This window comes from Lissotriton helveticus, chromosome 7, assembly GCF_964261635.1.
Source record: "Lissotriton helveticus chromosome 7, aLisHel1.1, whole genome shotgun sequence".
NCBI classification, from domain to species: Eukaryota; Metazoa; Chordata; class Amphibia; order Caudata; family Salamandridae; genus Lissotriton; species Lissotriton helveticus.
Window position 1 is genome coordinate 71,704,914 of NC_136068.1, and position 21,574 is coordinate 71,726,487.

General features: G+C 44.6%; 2 protein-coding genes across 4 annotated transcripts in view; one reads left to right on the plus strand and one right to left on the minus strand.

The window, feature by feature from the left end:
- LOC144768093 (complement C1r subcomponent-like) overlaps positions 1-20,286 on the minus strand; it is a 108,749-nt gene extending 88,463 nt beyond the window's left edge. For 2 of the 3 annotated variants that reach the window (XM_078651479.1, XM_078651480.1), the window contains exon 1: positions 19,883-20,286. Coding sequence is in view for 1 of the 3 variants with exons in the window: in XM_078651478.1 (XP_078507604.1) it covers positions 19,475-19,517 (43 nt within the window). In the remaining 2 variants the exon portion in view is untranslated. Of the gene's footprint in view, positions 1-19,474; positions 19,781-19,882 lie in introns of those variants that run through there. The other variant, XM_078651478.1, reaches the window with a different exon arrangement.
- Positions 17,168-21,574, plus strand: part of LOC144768092 (complement C1s subcomponent-like) — a 45,129-nt gene continuing 40,722 nt past the window's right edge. The window contains exon 1 of the mRNA XM_078651477.1: positions 17,168-18,381. Within this exon, the coding sequence (XP_078507603.1) occupies positions 18,377-18,381 (5 nt within the window). The 5' untranslated portion in view covers positions 17,168-18,376. The remainder of the gene's footprint in view (positions 18,382-21,574) is intronic.

Below are 21,574 nucleotides of genomic sequence, written 5' to 3' on the forward strand. Positions count from 1 at the left end.
CCACTCACTCACCCACTCAAGGCTCATGCATCCACTCACTCCCCACTCACTCATTCACAGACCCACCCAGACACTCTCCCTCCGGGTCACAGACCCACTCATGCATGCACCCATTTACTCAAACTCAGAGACTTATGCTCTCTCTCAAAGACCCATTGAGAAACTCGTACATCCACTCGGACACTCATAAACCTACTCACAGACCCACTAAAACACTCATACACCCATAGAGTCACTCACACACACTCTCACAGACCCACTCAGAGATGTATGCACCTAGACACTCATACACTCAGAAACTCACACACACACTTGCAGTGCCACTCAGAGACCCATGGACCCACTCACAGAACCACTCAGACACTCATGCTCCCAGTCATAGACCCATTGGGAGACTCATGTACTTAGTCAAAGACCCACTCAGACACTCATGCACCCACTCACTGACCCACTCAGACACCCACTGAGACACTCAAGTATCCACTCACAGATCCAGTCAGACAGTTATATACTTACTTACAAAGGCATTCATGCGCCTACTCACAGATTGACTGAGAGTCACGCAACGAATCACAAATCCATTCAGACAGTTATATACTTACTTACAAGTGTACAAAGGCACTCATGCCCCTACTCACATATTGACTAAGAATCATGCAACAAATCAAGAATCCAATCAGACAGTTAAATACTTACTAACAAGTGCACAAAGTCCCCTCATGCCCCTACTCACAGATTGACTTAGAGTCATGCAACAAATCAAGAATCCAATCAGACATTTATATACTTACTAACAAGTGCACAAAGTCCCCTCATGCCCCTACTCACAGATTGACTTAGAGTCATGCAACAAATCAAGAATCCAATCAGACAGTTAAATACTTACTAACAAGTGCACAAAGTCCCCTCATGCCCCTACTCACAGATTGACTTAGAGTCATGCAACAAATCAAGAATCCAATCAGACAGTTAAATACTTACTAACAAGTGCACAAAGGCACTCATGCGCCTACTCACAGATTGACTTAGAGTCATGCAACAAATCACAGATCCCGCCAGACAGTTAAATACTTACTTACAAGTGCAGAAAGGCCCTCCTGCGCCTACTCACAGATTGACTGAGAGTCATGCAACGAATCACAGACCCATTGAGACACTGATGCGCCCACTCATAGATGCACGGAGCCAGTAACGCAGTTTGTTACAGAAGCATTGATAGACTGATGCACCATGTTACAGATTCACTGAAATAGCTATACAGTTAATGAGAGACATACTGAAACAGTGATGCATGCGTTATAGATTACACTGGAAACGTTATGCACTGTGTTATAGGGATATTAAGGGAGTTGTACATGATATTATACAGTTATTTATATAATAATGTGTTTGGTCTGTTGGTTATAATCCATTTTGCCGTTATATGTTTTGAATGTGATGGTGGCTATTAAATGCCTGCATTTGTTTTGTTATTTCATGACGTATTAGTGGCGGTTGCAGCTACTGATATCTTTGCGATATCTGGCGTCACCGTGACAATGGAAAATCGGGTTAGATGATTGTTTTTGGACAAACTCCCTATAAAAATGTGACTTTAAACAGTGCAGTAATAAACCCTAGTATCTAAAATACGGTAAAATGTGTGCATATATGAGTTTTACACCTCTTTAAAAAGACATGATCGTCGCGGTTACCAGAGTCATCGCGACTCTCTGCGTAATGTATTAGGCATTTGACAGGATTAGAGATTATGGGGTGCAGATGAAACTTTTTAGACTATAAATTAGTAAATTATGTATTTTTTAAGTTACAAGACATTTGAACTTTTTGATAGCTGTGACTGCTGAAGTTTCGCAAAATTTCATGGTGATGGCAAGACATTATGTGATAGGCTAATGACTGCCTTTATGAAAGTTAAAGGCAGCGATGTTGTTTTAAGTACACTTTGACTATGTTCTGGGTTAGGGGTTCAGAAATAAAACATTTACAGAGAATCACAGTACTACCTAGGAAGTCGCAGTCCATTACAAAAAAATAATTACAAAATTGGTAAACAAATTACAATTACTGTACTACACTATATTTCACAACTATAGTATATTACAGTGTATTTAAATCATTTATATATTATTTTTTTTCTAAAAAAGTCGGCAGACCACCACAGTAATACGTACACATTACCACGCTAAAATTTTTTAGATTCGTCTTAAAATTATAAATACACTGTACTACACTATATTTCACTAATATACTATACTGCAATGTATTTTTTTACTCCATACTTTGTTTCTGTAACTTCCACAGTACTATGTATGTAGTAGCACACTTTTCCATAAACATGGAACAATATAAATAAATTTCACTACTTACTACCATTTTCATAAAGTAGTAATAGGTGGGGAACAGCATCAAACCTACTACTTACCTATATCTAAAGCCCTATCCAAGAACGCAGCCAAAGTGTGCCAAAGTGTGCTCAAAACTACATGGCTGCCGTTTACGTTTAGTACAGACAACCATTACCCAATCATATACTGTCATTTTATCTCCATGTGCAGCGATATACCACAAAAATACTGCGGTATACCACGGCACAATGTGCATTTTCACGCTTATAAGTTGTACACTACTTAAAGTATTAACACCAAATACCAAAAATTAACATTTACACCTCAACTTTACGACACTCAATTATATTCCACTCCACTCTACGACACTCCACTGTACGCTATTCCACTCTACACCACTTTACTCTATGCCAGTCCACTCTACGCAACTCCATTGTATGCTATTCCACTGTACGCAACTATACTCTGTGCCATTCCACTCTACGCTATTACATGCCATGTCACTCCACTCTAACTTACTCCACTCTATGCTATTCCACTCTAAACCACTCTACTGTATGCCACTCTAATCTCTGCCGCTCCATTGTACACCACTCCACTCTATGCCACTTGATTCGATGCTATTCTGCTGTATGGAACTACACTCTACACCACTCAACTCTACACTGTTTCAGTTAAACCACCCCACTCTACCCCCAATCCACTCTACCCCACTCAATTCCACTGTACAGCATGCCAATGTATGGTACTCCAATCAAGGCGCCCCCGCTCCCTGCCACTCCACCCTATGCTCTTTCACGCTAAGCCACTCAACTATATGAAACACCATTGTACGCCACTCTATTCTACACTACTCAACTGCATGCCACTCCACTCCAGTGGCATAGGGTAGAGTGGTTTAGAGTGTTGTGGTGTAGTGTCATGACATATACTTTTGTAACGTAGAGTAGAGTAACATAGAGTGGATTAGCGTACAGCGGAGTGGTGTAGAGTGGAGTTGATTGTTGTAGAGTGTGGTGGGGGAAGTGTCATACAGTGTTATAAAGGGGTGTGGCATACAGTGTAATCTTGTAAAACAGTGCAGTAGAGTGAAGTAGTGTGTCAAAGAGTAGAGTGGAGTAAAGTGGGTAAACAACCTTTAGCACAAACTTTTTACCACGCGGTACCTTTACCACGCGGCCGTTACAACGCAAGTCGTTACCACGACTTGCGCTGGAGGATGCTGTGGGGTAAGGAATTTTATAAATTTATATTCCAACACCTTCCCTAGTATCCACGGGGACTGGTGTTGGAATATAAAATTATAAAAATCCTAAATCCGCGCCCCTCCAACGCAAGTCGTGGTAACGACTTGCGTTGTAGCGGCCGCGTGGTAAAGGTATGCGTTGTTACAACCTGCGTTGTAACAACGTACATCCGTAAAGTGATGTGGAGTGGCATAGAGAAAGTTGGGTAGAGTGTTCTAGAGTGGAGTAGAGTGTTTTAAGTGGCCTGTTGTGCTGTAGAGTGTTGCGCAGTTGCACAGTGTGCAGTACATTGTTGTAGACTGGAAGAGTGTAGAGTGTCATAGGGCGCCGTACCATGCTATAGAGTGCTGTAGAGTGAAGTGGTATATCATAGAGTGGAATGATGTTCATTCAGTGTGTGCCGTACAGTGCCTTAGAGTGGAGGGGTGTAGATTGGAGTGGCATAGAGTGAAGTGGGATGTTGTAGAGTGGAGTGGAATGTCGTAGAGTGGAGTAGTGTGTGGTAGCTTGGACTGGCATAGAGTGGAATCTCAAGCCATTTAGTGGCGTGAGATATAGTGTCTTAGAGTTGAGGGGCGTAAAGTGGAGTGTAAACCAAAGTGTGAAAAGGGTCAATGGAGATATATTTAGAGACCTATCATCTCATCTCCTAAAACAACATCTTATATACCAAAGAGAATGAAAGGTCTAAGGTGCGTGGTTATAAAAGTGGCTGTGAGAGCAGGCTACAACAAGTGTGTAGAGTAGCAGTAGGCTGAGATATTCCCATCAAACCACCCATTTTTGGCGGAGTCTCATCATATGGGAAAGTTGTTAGAACATCCAAAACTACCGCCCAAACCATCAACTGATGGTGCTGAAATGGATGAAGAATGTACACCCTAGCCAAACTGCTGCTCATAGGGTGGTGCTTAAAGTGTATGTGCAGTGCTGTGGTGAAAAAGTTAAAATTAGCGACTCAGACAAAAACAATTTTATTTAGAACTGTCCGAGTGTTAATGTTAAAAACACGCCAGGTAGTTGAAACTTATGACTACACTGTGGCGCTGTGCAGGTGGTCGCATTGCATTGCGAGACGCGAGTTCGTGAGACGCCGGATTTATTCTGCGTTTGTGTCCGGTGCCGGTGTATGTGACGACGATCCAATTTGGATGTGATCCTTTGAAGTCTCCCTCCGGATTCTTCTCCTTGACCTCCATTTGTGATTCCTTTTGATCCGACCGCCCACGCCAGTCCCCAACATTTGAGGGCTCTATTTTCAGCACACCATGATTTGAAGTAATCATCAGGAGTCACTCATCCCCTTTCTATGAATAATGCGAATAGAGCAACAATTGATTTGGTTGTCTGCCCCCATCTTGTCCTGATGAAGACCCCGCAGCAAGGGTGTTATTAATTCCTGCAACTGTTAGAGGGTCGAAACGTCGACGACTGTTCCTTGTTCTTCTGCTTCACGCACTATTATAGCATGAATGTATTTTGTGAAGCATGATTTTGTTCAAGTAATGTATTGAACCTATGGTTGCTTGTTGGTTTATATATTTAAATTAACATATGGATACAATTACGCCATTTGGCTGTTTTTAAAGTCACTATTCTCCTATTCACACTACCCTCACCCTATCACCTCCCTCCCTCTCTTGGGCACTCCACAGCCTTTTTGAAGTGTTGATTCAAAGATTTGGTATTCGAATACATCTACACTGTGAATAAAAACGGTGTAGTTACATTTTTTGTTCTTTATTTTTGATTTAACGACGTTTGAACAATAAGGCTGCATTTTACATTTGTATGGGCGAAATATTGTTTAGACCACACGTGTCTGCATTCTGGGTTTTATGGGGCAATATAGTGTAGTACTCGGTTTTAATTTTTTTTTACATCTGTCATTTTACAAAAATGTTTTAAGTACTGCACTACTTTCTAGGTAGTACTGCAGCACTCTAATTTTTTTCTAAATGTATAAAGTAATAAAACTACTTTTCCCAACCTTTATAAACCTACCTACTTAGACTCAATACTTTCTATGCATTTATAAACCACTAGTATACTATATTTTCACTTAAACCCTACAACACAAACTAAGCGTGGGCTAAACAATATGGCTGCCTTTAAAATGTGTAAGGGCTTTGATTATCCAATCATATAATGCCTTGGCATCAGCATGTAACATGGTATACTGTGAAATTACCGTGGTGAACCGTGCCCTAATCTAGCACCAAGTTTTTATGCCTTACAACTTTTTAACTATGGAACCAATTTTGATGTAGTAACAGAAAGGACTCTTTTGAAGAAAATGTGTTTGCCCATTTTGGCGAGAAGTCAGTGTAAAGTCAAAAGAAAATGCATTGATGGAAAAATGTGTTTGGGCCCCCCCCCCCTTTTATCCTAACTCTAACTCTAAATAAATACATATCTATATCTATCAATTCATGAACAGAGAGGCAACAATAGCAACAAGACAATGAGAGAAAATAATATCTTGAGCCTTCAGTGTTGAAGCTGTATCCTTCTTTAATATGTGCATTCAAAACATGCGCAGCTAACACGTTTCACTCTCAACAGGGCTTCATCAGGGCCATGTTAATCCTACTTAGTTCACCTTAGGGTTTGGCACAATGTCTTCCAAAAACATGAATAACAAACTGATAACCACTCTTTTTAATTCAACAGATCACATCTACCGTCCAGGCGTGTATTAAGCTGTGCATGGTAATTAGTTTTTATATATAATTATACGGAAGCCAAAGGCCGAACCGGCGTTCCAGATCCGTTAGAGATGCAATAATGCTTGTTGGCCGTACAAGGCCCATGTAACAAGATATATTCTCCTGACTTGAGAGATGACAGGACGGCCAGGTAGGAGAGACTGGTCATCACTCCTGGATGAGAATCGATTGTAGAAACTAAAACTTATGACCGCGCACATTGATCTCAGGTGATTTAGTCAAATTAGTTCAATGGAATCAGAACAAGTCCACAACACCCACTATACATTAGGCAATCCTACAAAAGTTCAGGACTGGAAACAGTGTATGTAATGACCTGGAGGGAGGTGTCATCGTGGGCTGTAGTTCCTGGACCCCAACTAATTCCTAGAACAGATTGGGGAGCTTTCCTAGGGGCCTCTCTGCATCACGTATGTTTGTGAACTATGTGGACATCCAAAACCAACAACCTGACAAACGAACTCTAGGAGCAAAGTCTGCATTGAGAGCAAACAGCGATCTCTCGCTTCTCCGCTAAAGAGACAGAGACTTTAGATTTCCTCGGTGTTTGGTGCCCTGAAGGGATCATCGCCCAAGGGGCAGCGGTAAAAGTGCATTAAAAAAGTATGAGATATGTAATGCTGCATGCAATGGAGGCAGGAGGCAGAGTTGGGGGCTGGGTCAAGACTGTGGCTAAAAAAAAAAATATTCTGTAAGTTATTGTTGTCTTCCACCTTCAGGTAAACACATATAAAATAACCTGCAGCTTAAATGAAAAATAAATAAAAACACTTAAGTTAATCAATGGGGATATGACATGCTGGGGGAAGCAAGATGGCGGATTGAAGCCGCCACAGTGAGGACGATCTAACAAGGACTCCCTGAGCTCTATGAAAACCTGAGTGAGAACTCCGTGAGCTCCATGAAAAACTCTCCACTACTTGAGATATTGATGTTTTCTAGATAAGGAGAAGTAAAATAAGAGTCTGTTTGTGGCAATGCACGCATAGTATTTCAATTGCCTCCTACCTATGCCCTGTGGAGGGAGTTGATTGAGAGACTGAGAGAATCCGTTTCAGACCGCGAGGCAGCGGGCGGCTACTCAACAAGAAAGCGCGTGCCAGCAACTTTTGAAAAGACGTCGGGAGGAGAGTAATACATTTAAAAAAAACAAGACTTTCAATTTGCACTTGCTTTTGCAGAGTTGCGATTTCTGTGCTTCTAGTGACTCATGTAATCGGTAACGCTGCGGCTTTGAGGTTCTGACTCAGCTGTTCTGTCTTAGCAGCTGGTGGTGGAGTGTAGAGGAAGCAGAGTGGAGCGGAGAGGTTGCGGGCGGTTACTCAATAAGAAAACGCACGCTTGCGACAACAACTTCTTGAAAGATGTCGGGAGGAGAGCAATACATGTAAAAAATCAAGACTTTCAATTTGTACTTGCTTTTGCCGCTTTGCAATCTCTGTGCTTCCAGTGACTCCTGTAATCGACGGCGCTGCGGTTTGGAGGCTGTGGCTCTGCTGCTCTGTCTTGGCAGCTGGTGGAGCGGAGAGAAGCAGAGACGAAGCAAAGTGCTGGTGGTTAGCTGCCCGATCAATCAACGTTGGATTTTCGATTTATTAGGTCTGAACAGCAGGAGCTGAGCCAGGTTCGAATTTAAGGTGGGGAGAATGGGGAGCAAAAAGAGACACAATAGTAACGGACCGATGGCGCCGAAAAACGATAAAACTGATAATAAAAATGCGGCGCAACAGAATAAAACTACAAAAAATACTTCTGGGCACGAAGAAATAGAGGAGCAGATTACGACCCCTGTAAAACCATCAACAGCGCTTGCAGGGAGTAAGACAGCAGCAACTGGTGGCAAGCAGCCCATTATCCGCCCTCCTCTTTTGCTGGTTTCTGGGGATAAGAGTACACTTAATAATAATCCTACCAAAGATAATACCACGGGCAACAAAGTACTTGCTAATCTGAATGTCAGGGCTAATGGGGGTAAAAAAACCTACGCTAAAACCGATCCCCCGATCAACAAAGTGCTTGTTCAGGGGGTTATTAACAACATAACTGTAGCAGAGGGAGAGGCTGATAAAACTATAAAAGAAGCCTTAGCAGATATTTGTACAACAGAGACATGTACATTGCAAAGCTCATCCCAAACTCAGGAGAGGAACGATTTGGAGGAAGATGAAGGGGGGCTGGTTGGCCCGGACCCGGATGTAGATTTGGACAGCCGTGATGCTGTGGAGGTGGAGGTTATCACTGGTGATAAACTTGATTTACTAAGTAGACAAGCTGCACAAACGATACAACCCCAGATAGTTACAATCTTGGATCCTGAAAATACAAGTACTATAATTCAAGGTGATGATGAGTTGGATAAGACAGATATATCAGCTGCGGAATCCAATGAGGATGAGTACGAGGAGGTGGTGGATCTGCTTGTCGGAGGAGGAGGGTTGGAAACAGAGGAAATGGAGGAGGACTTTACGACAATGGGAGCCGGCAAAATTTCTGGCCTTAAAAAATGGAAGGGGAAAGCTAAGATCAAGGCTAAGAAAGGCAGAAGCACGAACCTTAACATGTTATCAACAACATTGACCTCCATTAGCGCCCGGGAGAAGTTTATTAAATATCAAAGTCCATTAAGGAAATGGATGCAGGCAAAAGGGGGAGTTAAAAGTATGGCCTTGCGTTTATCCGGTAATAACCCTGCAGAGGGAGAAGGTATGAAGATCACTAAAGATGCCTCCCTCAACAGCACTATCCCTATCTCTCCGGAACGTCTTCAGACTTTTTCAAAAGGAGCAGGAGGTGATGATCTGGTGACTACTGGTTCTACTATTATGGGATATGAGAATACTGGTTCTCTTCCCTCATCCACCATCACTTCCACTAGAGGAGAGACGGCACCAGCAATAATTCAACAATGTGCTCCTGCCCCCCCGGAACACCCGACACAAACCTCATTGGATCTGATTCTGACGACACTGCTGGAACATCGGCAAGAGGTCCAGCAACATTTTATTCAGTTAAGAGAAGATAACAGTAAAATGCAGACCTGCTTGTTAGAGGTTACAAGCAAATTGAATAATGTTACCGTAGAGATTGAAGAAATCCAGCAGAGTGTTGTCGCTGTTGAGGAATCTTTAGCTACTACTGTGACTTCCACCAACCAACATGATAGAGATATTGTGATCCTAAAGAATAAAGTTGAAGACCTAGAAAATCGGCAAAGGCACCAGAACCTGAGACTCTTTGGAGTACCCGAGGGGCCGGAGGGTGCGGATACCCGAGCATACCTGGTCAAGCTGCTTCAAAAAGCGTTCCCCGATTTATCTGATTGGGATTGGGACTCACAAATACAGCGAGCCCATAGATTACCTATGTTTACCTGAAATAAAGGGAGCAAATTTCCACGACCTATTTTGATGTATTTAGGTAATTTTCTCTTACGACAAGCGGTCTCCATCAAAGTGAGGCCAAATAAACCAGTGACGGTGGACGATGTAACTTTCTTCGTAAAATCAGACCGTAGTAAGGTTACGATGGAAAAACGCTGGGGGTTACGTAAATTGATTGACCCTTTTAAATCTGTGAGAGCTGTGGTGTATCTTCAAGAGCCTGCACGCCTTAAAGTTGTGAAAGCTGGGCATACTTATTTATTTACTGAAGTTAATGAGGCCGAGCAACTGCTCTCTAAGATGACATCGGATAACTAGATGTTAGATGCTTAATGGTCTTGATCCTACTATAAAAGATCTTTTTTTTTTTTTCTCTCTCTCTCTTCTGCTCTTTCTTACATATTTTTTTTTGCACCTTCTATGAGTTTTATATGGAGGGAGGGGGTCCTTGTGGAGACCTCGCTGGTAGGCTGCCCATTTATCGGCAGCCGTTGATAGGGGGAGGCTTCCTGGTAGGTACTTTGGGGGGGGAGCTCTAGGAGTTGGAGGATAGGGCTAGGGGATAAGGTTTGGAGGGGAGGGGGGTTTCCGGGGGGGGGGGAAGATGACACAACCAAAAAAGATTTAAGGTACAGATTGAGTAAGAAACTGTTTATTTTTTTATGATTAAAACAGTCATTCAGAACATATTTGAATTAAGATATGTATCAAGTTAATTGCTTAGCCTGGAATGTTTCAGGTCTCAACAATAAAAGTAAAAGACAACTTGTATTTGAGGAACTTAAAATGTACAACCCTCATTTTGCACTTTTAAATGAAACCCATATTCGTTTTCAAGATACAAAAATGTTAGAACAAGGGGGTTTGAGTTAATAATATGTACTCCATTAAATGCATCAATTCGGGGAGTGGCTATACTCAAGAAAAAATTACTTAAGGTAGAAGTTCTTAGAGCTGCTGCTGATAAAACCGGTAGGTGGGCAATTGCACAATTAATGTTATCAAACCGTAAATATATCTTATGTGCAGTGTACAGATCAAATTATGACGATGCGGCAGTTTTTGACCGACTTAATATTGAATTACTAGATTGGGAGGGGGAGCTAATATTAATGGGAGATTTTAATTGTGTAATTATTTATGTAAAAGATACTACGAAGTGCACCCCCTCACAACGTATGCGCAAAACAAGGGCCGCCATTTTAGAACTAGCACGCATACATAACTTAAAAGATGTTTGGAGAAATCTCCATCCTACACTGGCAGGATATACCTACTATTCAATACCACATAAAATGTGCTCCTGCATTGATATGGCTTGGACTACGGATAATATACTCAAAGGTAGTAGAATGGAGATTTGTCCTAAAGTAACTTCAGACCACAATCCCATTCTGTTCGGTTTTAATATTGTATCTAAAAAACAGGAACCCAGGCTATTTTCATTTCCAAGACATTTGTTATCCAATTCCCTATTCATCAATCAGTTGAAGGAACATATAAAAGAATTTTTGGAGTTTCATATTGACTCGGCCCTTTCTATTTCTGTATGGGATGCTTGTAAACAAGTATTAGTGGCTTTGCCCAGCAATTCATTATTCAGCAGAATGCTAATCAAAAAGAGGAGATACGGGGCATTACATCTAAGATCAGGGCTCTAGAAGAACATTTGGCTGAAATTACTAAGCAGGAGGATGCAGGGTTAACTACTAATTTGAATAAAGCAAGGCTAGAACGTAAACTAATTACTTTACGCTGCGAGACTAAAATATTTCTTAGGGATAGAGTTAGTACCAAGTCGCACAAATATAAACTATCACAATATGAGAGCGGTGACAGAATCCGCAAAATTCTCGCCTATAAGGTTGCAGATGATAGAGCTACCTCTTTATTTAAGAGCATAAGAGGGGCCGATGGAATTAATTATACTCTACCCGATCAGATTTTACAACAATTTGTTAAATATTACACTAAACTCTATACCCCCGAGAATTTACCTCCAATTGAATCTGTTCAAAGGTACGTTAGAAATAATTGGTTAGTAGAAACAGATGCAGAAGCGATGGAAGAATTGGAAAAAGATTTTAGCCTTGCTGAATTAAAATTAGCCATCTTTTCCATTCCCTCCGGGAAAGCTGCTGGGGACGATACACTCCCGATTGAAATATACAAAAGTTGTAGTGAGGAGCTTCTTCCTTTACTTTGCTCAGTTATAAATCAAATAGGGATAACTAGTAAGGCTCCGATTTCTTGGAATACCGCTAAAATCATTTTTTTTCTAAAAAAGAATAAAACACCTTCAGAGTGTGGGTCTTACAGGCCCATTTCCCTTATTAATTCAGATGCCAAAGCATATACTAAATTAATTGCTACAAGATTATCTCCTCTTATGCCCAAATTAGTTAACCAACACCAACACGGTTTTGTGGTAGGCAGAGACACAACATTGCACGTTAACATGGCTATTACTGCGTTTGATGTTGCTGCAACTAATTCCTCCCCACTCGGCATGATACTACTCGATGCTGAAAAAGCATTTGACCGAGTGGGGTGGGAATATCTGTGGGCTACTCTTCAAAAAATTGGTTTTAAAAACACTTCCTAATGAAAATACAAGCACTTTATGACTGTCCAAATGCTATAATAGGGTATGATAATTTGTTGTCTTCTATGTTTCCAATTCTAAGAGGGAGGCGTCAAGGGTGCCCGCTATCACCTCTTTTATTTGCTCTTGCTATGGAGCCATTTATCAATGCTATACAATCCCAGGAACATATAAAATCATTTACCTTTGGCACTAATTCACTTAAAATTACAGCATATGCTGACGACTTGGCGATATATACAACGGATGTCATAGAAGCCATGGACGGAATTATTAAAGAAGCTGACGCTTTTGTGCAGTATCGGGCTACAAACTAAACCTAAATAAAACACAAATCATAGTTAATTATAAACCATGGATTCCAGTCGCTGGCATATGCCATACAGCTACCTACCTAGGTATTAAAATTACATCCAACATTAAGGGTATTATGGCACTGAATTGTGATGTTTTATTAAAAGATACTAGCATTCTTCTTAAAAAATGGCATAAGGTTCCCCTAAACCTTATTGGGCGAATAAATCTCATCAAAATGAACATTCTGCCAAAGTTTCAGTATTTATTTAGGTGTATTGCTTTGAAAATTACTAAATCGTTTATATGGGGTTTTAAAAAAAAACGCAGATCACTGTCTACTTTAAAGTTACCGTTCAGTAAGGGCGGCCTTAATTTTCCAGATTTTAGAACTTATTTTTTTGCATCCTTTTTGGGACGTTTACAGAGTCTCTTTAATTCCAATCATCCTTATTATTTTCACCAATTCATGCTTGGTACCGATTCTATTCAATTCCTTGCTAGAACCAATGACCCAAACTATTTTAAAAGAGTTAGGTTTAAGACCGCCAAAGACATAATATATATATGGAATATAATACTGATACTGAACAAAACATCAATCTTTCACCCAGATTTAACTCTCTGGAACAATCCGGGTTTACCAGGTATTTTTAGTGATTTAGGGTGCAGGATTTGGCCCAATTTAGGCATAACAAAATTGGGCGATTTATATGGCTCCTCAGGCTTGTTAGAGTTTGAAACACTTAGGCTAATATATAAACTACCGGGGCATGCGTACTTTAAATACATACAAATCCGAGATTTTCTTATTGGGAAACTAAAGCTTAAAGAGATTTCAGATTCAGATTTTTGGATTTGTATGTATAGAGGAGGGGGGAAGAACAAAGCTACGATCAGCCTAGGGTATAAATGTTTCAGTCAATATATGATAGATGATTGCCCTAAATTGGCTCAGAAATGGACCTTAAAATTTACGACCGGTATTTCTTCAAATATCATTTTCTCATTTTTAAATAATATTGATACTCTAGTTCATTCATCCAGTTTAAAACTCCAAGCCTATAAGACCATTTGCCAGCTTTATTACACCCCGCAACAATTCTGTGAGTGGTCTCTTAATAACGTTCACAACGATCGGATGAAATGCCCAAAATGCCAACTACAGGCTGCTGATCTAGAACATATGATTGTTTCATGTCCGGTTTTGTTTTCATTTTGGGATAGTTTAGAAAACATTCTGAAACAGAAACTAATAATTAACACAACATTACGACCCGAAATGATTCTTCTTGGTATGCAACCTACTATTTCCCCAATTCGGGATGTTGTTTTTATTTTGCTATCATGTGCAAGATTGGTTATTGCAAGGGCATGGATCTCGGACCAACCACCTCATGTGAACGAATGGTGGTTTTTGGTGAAGGAGATATATGATATGGAATTATCTTTAGCTAGGAAAAGGGGTGATAAAGCACATAAGAAAATAGACAGAATATGGGGATGTGTTTTTATGTGCTCAGATATGAATTGATTTAAGTGAGGGTTTGACTACCTTGATATCTTATTATTTGTCTCTTAGATGATATATGAATTTGTTCTGATTACTTGATGTTTTTTTCTTTTTTTATGTATTACTCTCTGTATTTATTATTAAGAAGTTCAAGTTACAGTATTTACTGATTAAATGCATTCTTGTTTGTATTTTTTCTTTTTGTTTTCCTTTTCCATTAACTGTCAGCTGCTTGTGTTATCAATAAAAAAAGTTTTTAAAAAAAAGAAATGGATATGACATGTATTGAATTGCATATGATATATGTTGAAATTAATATGATTAATATTAAAATTAAAATTAAAGTATTAATTTGAATATGACATCTATTGAAATGAATATGTCATTCATTTAAAGGAACATGACACATGTTAAAATCAATATGAACCACTTTGAAATTAATATGACACCTGTTGAAATTAATATGGCCCACATCAAAAGTAAAATGACAATCAATATGACACTTTTTGAAATGAATGTGAAACTATGTGAGTAAAAGGTTGCATGCATTAAATAAAGCACATCATGAAATGTGAAAATAAATAAATAAATTTTAAAAAATGTTTTTAAAAAAAAAGTTCATCGATGGGAAATGCCCTATAGTATATTATGGAACCTCTGCACTGCAGACGTCTGCAGGGGCGTAACATAGGCCCCCACAGCCCCCGCGGTGCGGGTGGCCCCCAAGCTCCAGGGGGCCCCCACAGTAGAGCATTCTGTCCGGTGAGCTCCTGATTGAGCCCAGAGGGGGGCCCTCCATATACCTTGCAGGGAGGCCCCCTCAATTTTCTTTAAGCCAGTGGACGTCAGATAACCTCAGAATTGAATCTTGGTCGGTGCAGTGAATAATAGTGACTTGTGTATTTTTAGTGCTACGAGGTCCCAGCCTGTGACAGAAAGCACTGTGAATATGTAAGTCAATATTTTAAACTTGATTGCACACAGCATAAGATACACTTCTACAAAATGTGCAAAAAGGTTTAAGATAAAATGGTGCTCCAAAAATAGATTATTCAATTTTTTTAACAACTGTTCCTTAAAAGCAAGCGCCTTGCAGCTCAGCTGGTAACTCCCTTGCATTACCATTCAAAAGAAATACATATTTGTCATCAAATGTCAAGATAACTCTGGTGATGAATGTACCTGTTGGAGAGAGATCACAGATTTGACTCATCTAAGGTAGCTCAGTGGGTTAATGTGCCTGCTGCAATGGACTTGTACCATGCAACTCACAGACCAGTGGTTTATGTGCATAGCTCTATGAGTTACTGCTTTTGTCACAGAGACGCTTTTGTTACTGTGCAGTCCATAAATTACAATAATCTAGCACAGTGAGCTATGAAGTGTCCTCAAAGAGCATTATGCAAACTACATGGTACAGGTTGGAAGGGTTTGTTCCCCCCTCCCCCCACCCCAGTCTTTCATTATCCTAATGTTACTAAAAATGGGTTTACTTGGGTAGAAATAAATTCTTATTAGCAAAGCCAACCTCAACCACTGTGTTACGTTCTGAATCCTGCGTTTGTGCTTCTCCAGACTTTGTCTTAAGTAACATTTTTTATACACTGATTTACACACGTAGGGGCATATTTACGAGCCCTGTGCGCCACATTTGCGCCGCCGTTGCGTCACTTTTGTGACGCAGCAGTGGCGTAAACCATGCGCCACATTGCGCCCTATTTACAACGTGACGCATCTTGGGAGATGCGTCACGTTGTAAAGACCTGCGCCACATGAAACCTGCATCAGCTTTCATGTTGGGCGTTCCGGCGCAGGGTGGGCGTTCCGTCGCAGGAACGCCTCGGGAAAGTGCCTGAGTGAAATCTACAAGATTTCCCTCAGTCACTTTTCCGACGTCGCTGCGTCAAAACCTTGCGCCTGCTTGAAGCAGGCGTAAGGCGTGACGCAGCATGTTGAGGAGAGGCCAGGTTGGAACAGTGCTGGAGTTGTGTCGCGCCCGCGACACAACTCCAGCACTGCGCCAACCTTACCCCGGCAGATGAGACACGCATCTGTTTATCCTTGCACCATGATACGCCGCATTGTAACTGCGGCGCATATGTGGTGGCGCACGGGTAAACTTGCGTCACGCATCTTTCCTGGCGCATCAACAGGGATGCGCCAGAAAACGTAAATCTGACCCGAATTATTTATTATCTCAAAGTGTGTGAAGTAAAGTGCTTAGACACCCTACACTGGTGTGAGAGGTGATGTAAAACAAATTAAATACACGAGAGAGGGGGGCTATGGAGAGATGGGGGCCACTGGGAGGGTGGTAGTGAGGGCAACATTGAAGAGCCCCAACAAATATTGGTGTATCCTGGTGCACTGTAAGGTCATCCTTTACTAGGCTTTAAAAGCTAACGCAATTGAATATATACAGAAAAATGTGCCGTTTTGCCCATATTTTCTTGGGGCGCACCCCCAAACCCTCCTCGTAGGGGTCAGGCTCGCTCGCTGCACTCACTGCACCCTACGGGGCTGTTCTGCCAATATTTGCCTGGCCCTGCGCCCACTCCGATCTCCGCCCAGGGTCAGTGACCCTCAGATGGCTGCTGAGCTGCTCATAGGGCCGGGGCCCCCGCACTCTGCCCGGGGCCGGGTCTGCACACGCCAGGGTCACTGACAGCGCCGGACGGCTCCTTACTCGGAACCAGGCGCCCTCGAGCGGCCTGAAGCCCCCCACCTGCAGGCTGAGTCTGAAGGAAGGACCTCCCGGAGACTTACCCCTATTGGCGGCCTCGAGGCTCTGTATCTTCTGGAGGCCTGCCTCTACATCTCCTGGAGGCCTGACTCAGCACAAAGCATCTATTGGCGGCCTGACTCTGCATCTCCTAGCGGCCTGACTCAGCACGAGAGATCTGTTGCCAGCCTGACTCTGCACCTTCTGAAGGCCTGACTCTGCATCTTCTGGTGGCCTGACTCTGCATCCCCTCGCGGCCTGACTCTGCATCTCCTCGCGGCCTGACTCTGCATCTTCTGGTGGCCTGACTCTGCACCTTCTGGCTCAGCACGAGGCATCTATTGGCCGCCTGACTGCATCTTCTGGCGGCTTGACTCAGCAAAAGGCATTTCTTGCCAGCCTGACTCTGCATCTCCTTGCGGCCTGACTCCCCATCTTCTGAAAGCCTGACTCTGCACCTTCTGGCGGCCTGACTCAGCACGAGGCATTTCTTGGCAGCATGACTGCATCTCCTGGCATCCTGACTCTGCATCTCCTGGCAGCCTGACTCTGCATCTTCTGGAAGCCTGACTCTGCATCTTCTGGCGGCCTGACTCTGCATCTTCTGAAGGCCTGACTCTGCATCTCCTCGCGGCCTGACTCTGCATCTTCTGGTGGCCTGACTCTGCACCTTCTGACTCAGCACAATGCATTTCTTGCCAGCCTGACTGTGCATCTCCTTGCGGCCTGACTCTGCATCTTCTGAAAGCCTGACTCTGCACCTTCTGGCGGCCTGACTCAGCACGAGGCATTTCTTGGCAGCCTGACTCTGCATCTCCTGGCAGCCTGACTCTGCATCTTCTGGTGGCCTGACTCAGCACGAGGCATTTCTTGGCAGCCTGACTCTGCATATCCTCGCAGCTTGACTCTACATCTTCTGGAAGCCTGACTCTGCATCTTCTGGCGGCCTGACTCTGCATCTTCTGGAAGCCTGACTCTGCATCTTCTGGAAGCCTGACTCTGCATCTTCTGGTGGCCTGACTCAGCACGAGGCATCTATTGGCAGCCTGACTCTGCATCTTCTGGTGGCCTGACTCAGCACGAGGCATTTCTTGGCAGCCTGACTCTGCATCTCCTGGCAGCCTGACTCTGCATCTTCTGGTGGCCTGACTCAGCACGAGGCATCTATTGGCAGCCTGACTCTGCATCTTCTGGTGGCCTGACTCAGCACGAGGCATTTCTTGGCAGCCTGACTCTGCATCTCCTCGCAGCTTGACTCTACATCTTCTGGAAGCCTGACTCTGCATCTTCTGGCGGCCTGACTCTGCATCTTCTGGAAGCCTGACTCTGCATCTTCTGGAAGCCTGACTCTGCATCTTCTGGTGGCCTGACTCTGCATCTCCTTGCGGCCTGACTCTGCATCTTCTGGTGGCCTGAATCAGCACGAGGCATCTATTGGCAGCCTGACTCTGCAAGAGACACAAACACACCCACACTCCGTATTTTGGGCCCTGGCGCTACCTCCGTTCTCCCCTCGTCCTCCAGTGTCACTCCGAAAGATGAGGTGAGTGCCCTGTCCACCGCGCTCGCTGTTCAGTTTTGCTCAATATTAGAAATAATTCCCGGGTCAGAGTTCACTAACCTACCAATGATATCACAACACGATCTGAAAATTGCGTCATTGTTGTAGGTGGGCGAGCCAACACATTAACGTGGCGAGAGTCGAGCCAGAGCCGAGCCACGGGCCCGGCTCGGACCTTAGAGCCGGCGCACGAGCCGAGAAGTGTCTTTCTTTAACACGTTGAAACTTTAACATTAACAAAGCGCTAATTATAGCAGTGCACGGAGAAGTACCTATTAAAAGTTTATTAATAGTTCTGTACAACTAGGTGTCGGGACTCCTATTTGAAAGTGCTTGATTACGTAATAATGAGAGTTTTGGTGAAATAAAGTATTTGCTTACAGATGCACAATTTCAGCGGGAAACTGCGATTTATCAATGATTTTTGGTTCCACGTTGTGCAAATCAGCCAGGAAACGGACGTCTATTTGTCTTTCCTTAAATGAAGGCTTTGTTTTCGTCTCTGAGTTCATTTTCTGCAGTTTTCGATTACAGTAGGAACTCGACCCTATGCCCAGCGCTTTACATGAGCACCAGTGACGTCACACAAGGGCACAATCCGCCGAAAAACACAAAGCGGAGCCTACCCGCTGTAAATAAACTGTGCCCCAGTATAGCGAGGCCAGCGGAGCCCACCCGCGGCCCGCCTACAGCGACACGGCGTTGGCCGCAAACTGCCCCGTGATAATGCAAGGCTCGCGGAGCCCACCCGCGGCCTGCCAGAAGGAGTGTGCCCACAATAAACTGTAAAACAAAGCAGAGCCTGCGGAGCCCACCCGCGGCCTGCTGCAAGCGTCCTCTCTCCCCCGACCCGCGCAGCGTGTGTGCAGAGGAGCTGTCGCGGGCGGGGAGAGTGAAAGGAATGAAGCGGAGCCCACCCGCAATTGCACCGAGTAGCGAGATCGCCCCCGCGCCGCGTGTGAAGTGTGGAGCTGCGGCGGCGGGGTGGAGAAGAGTGAGCAACCAGCACCCGGCCCGCGACCGACAAAAGAAGCACCAGCACTCCCGGCACAGCCCAGCCAAAGAATAAACTCACCGCGGTTGCAAAAGAAAAGTGGTCCCGCGGAGACCGCCTGCATCACCACTGAGAGGAACAGAGGCGGCAAGGCAGAGTGACCGGAGAGCAGCACCGACACTCCTCACACCCCCCCCCCCCGCGCAGCGTGTGAATTAGTAATGCTGCCACAGTGAGGGGGAGGTAAGAGACAAGCGGCAGCATAAGGCCGTCCAGAGCGGCCGGTATCGACTGAGGCCAAGCACCCCCGTCCTGGCAGCAAGGGTGCAGAGGATCGAGGCAGGAGGCATGAGTGGCGGCCGGTAGCCCCCAGCGCAAAGGAAAGGAGCATCGCCGATCAGCGGGGGCCCTGCCCCCCCCCCCCCCCCTCGCTCCATGAACACACATGTGCCTATAGCCCCAAAGCTAAAAGAAAGTGAAGCGACTCACCTGGCACCAAAGGACCCTCGGGTAGTACCCCACTGGCGCCGTGCGTCACTTGACCCGCAGCCCCAACCAGGCAATCCAGCTCCAGTCTTGGCCTGAGACACAGGAGGCCAAGCAGCTCACAGCCCAGCCCCACTAGGAAAAACCGAACGAAGCTCTAAAGAAGCACACCAAGACGTAGACTGCCAACAGGATCTATCCAACGCTGCCACCTAGTGGCGAAGCCTCCAAACTGCAGGCCAAGTGTCGAAATCGCACCTGCAAAACCCTGTAAAGAGACTGGAGCAAGCCCAAGGCTGCCAACGCACTAAACGTGCCCCAGGACAATGTGAGGCACCCAGACAATAGACTCCCAGCAGGGGACAACGGGCTGCAAAGCACGCAAGGAGCCAAGCAAGGAACAAAGGTCTGCACGGCGCAGGAACGCGCCAGAACTGCAGGAACGCGCCAGAACCGCAGGAACACGCCAAGAGGCGCAGGAACGCGCCAGAAACACAGGACCACTGCAACCCTGCAGCACAGCCTAAGTGCGCCAGAAGACAGCTGACTACCCGCAGAGGACACTCGACAGAAACTGTCAGCTGCAAAGAAAGACATTTCACAGGTACTCCCCAGGAAGTGCCAGAACGTTCAGGACCGCACCAGGAGATAGCGCAGGAACGCGCCAACACTCCAGGAACACTTCAAGAAATGACGCAGGAATGCGCAAGACTGAAGGACAAAGAACTGTACAGAGTTCAAGGCAGTGTGTGCAAACACGCCAGGACAGCGCAGCACTGCGCCGGAAGTGCCAGAAGTCAGGAGCGCCCAGTGACGCTGCCCAGCGACACACCAACGCCACAGACCAGCACTGTGCGAGACCGCGCAAGGAGTGAAGGAACTCCACACCTCAGAACCAAACAGCATTGCGCAGAACCGCGCAAGGAGTGAAGGAACTCCACGCCACCACGACCGAGTAACGCAGGGATCGCGTCCTCGGAGACCTGTCAGTAGGTCACAGCGAAGATGACTTGCCAAAAAGTCACCGCCAGATGCGGACCAGTCAAGTGGTCGCCCGGAAAAGTAAAGGAGAAGATGACCAGGCCGTTGGTCACCCGGGAAGAAAAGGAGAAGATGACCAGGCCATTGGTCACCCGGAAAGAAAAGGAGAAGATGACCAGGCTGTTGGTCACCCGGAAAGGAAAGGAGAAGATGACCAGGCCGTTGGTCACCCGGAAAGAAAAGGAGAAGATGACCAGGCTGTTGGTCACCCAGAAAGGAAAGGAGAAGATGACCAGGCCGTTGGTCACCCGGAAGGAAAAGAAAGGAGAAGCGGACAGTCAGAAGATCACGACTGCAAAGACATGCCAGAAGATCGAAGGCATAGCAACTGAATAGATCAAGAAGAGGTCCATGGACGGGACCCAGAAGAGGTCTGATGACACCGACCCGAAGTAAAGAAGGAGCGACAGGAAGAAAGGTGCGATGCCTGGTTTTGGTCATCGGAAAAAGAGAAGGCGTGTCCTAAGGGTAGGACGCAACCAGGGAGATTCGTGTGGAGTGCACGCCACACGGAGATGGCCTGGGTGATTGAAGAAAAGAAAGGGACCGACCACATCGTGAAAGGAATTGGAGAAGAAGGGTAGTGAATGTCACGGTGCCACTAGAAGATCACGAGAAGTGAAGAGGTGTGACCAGTCAACTCACACACCCATC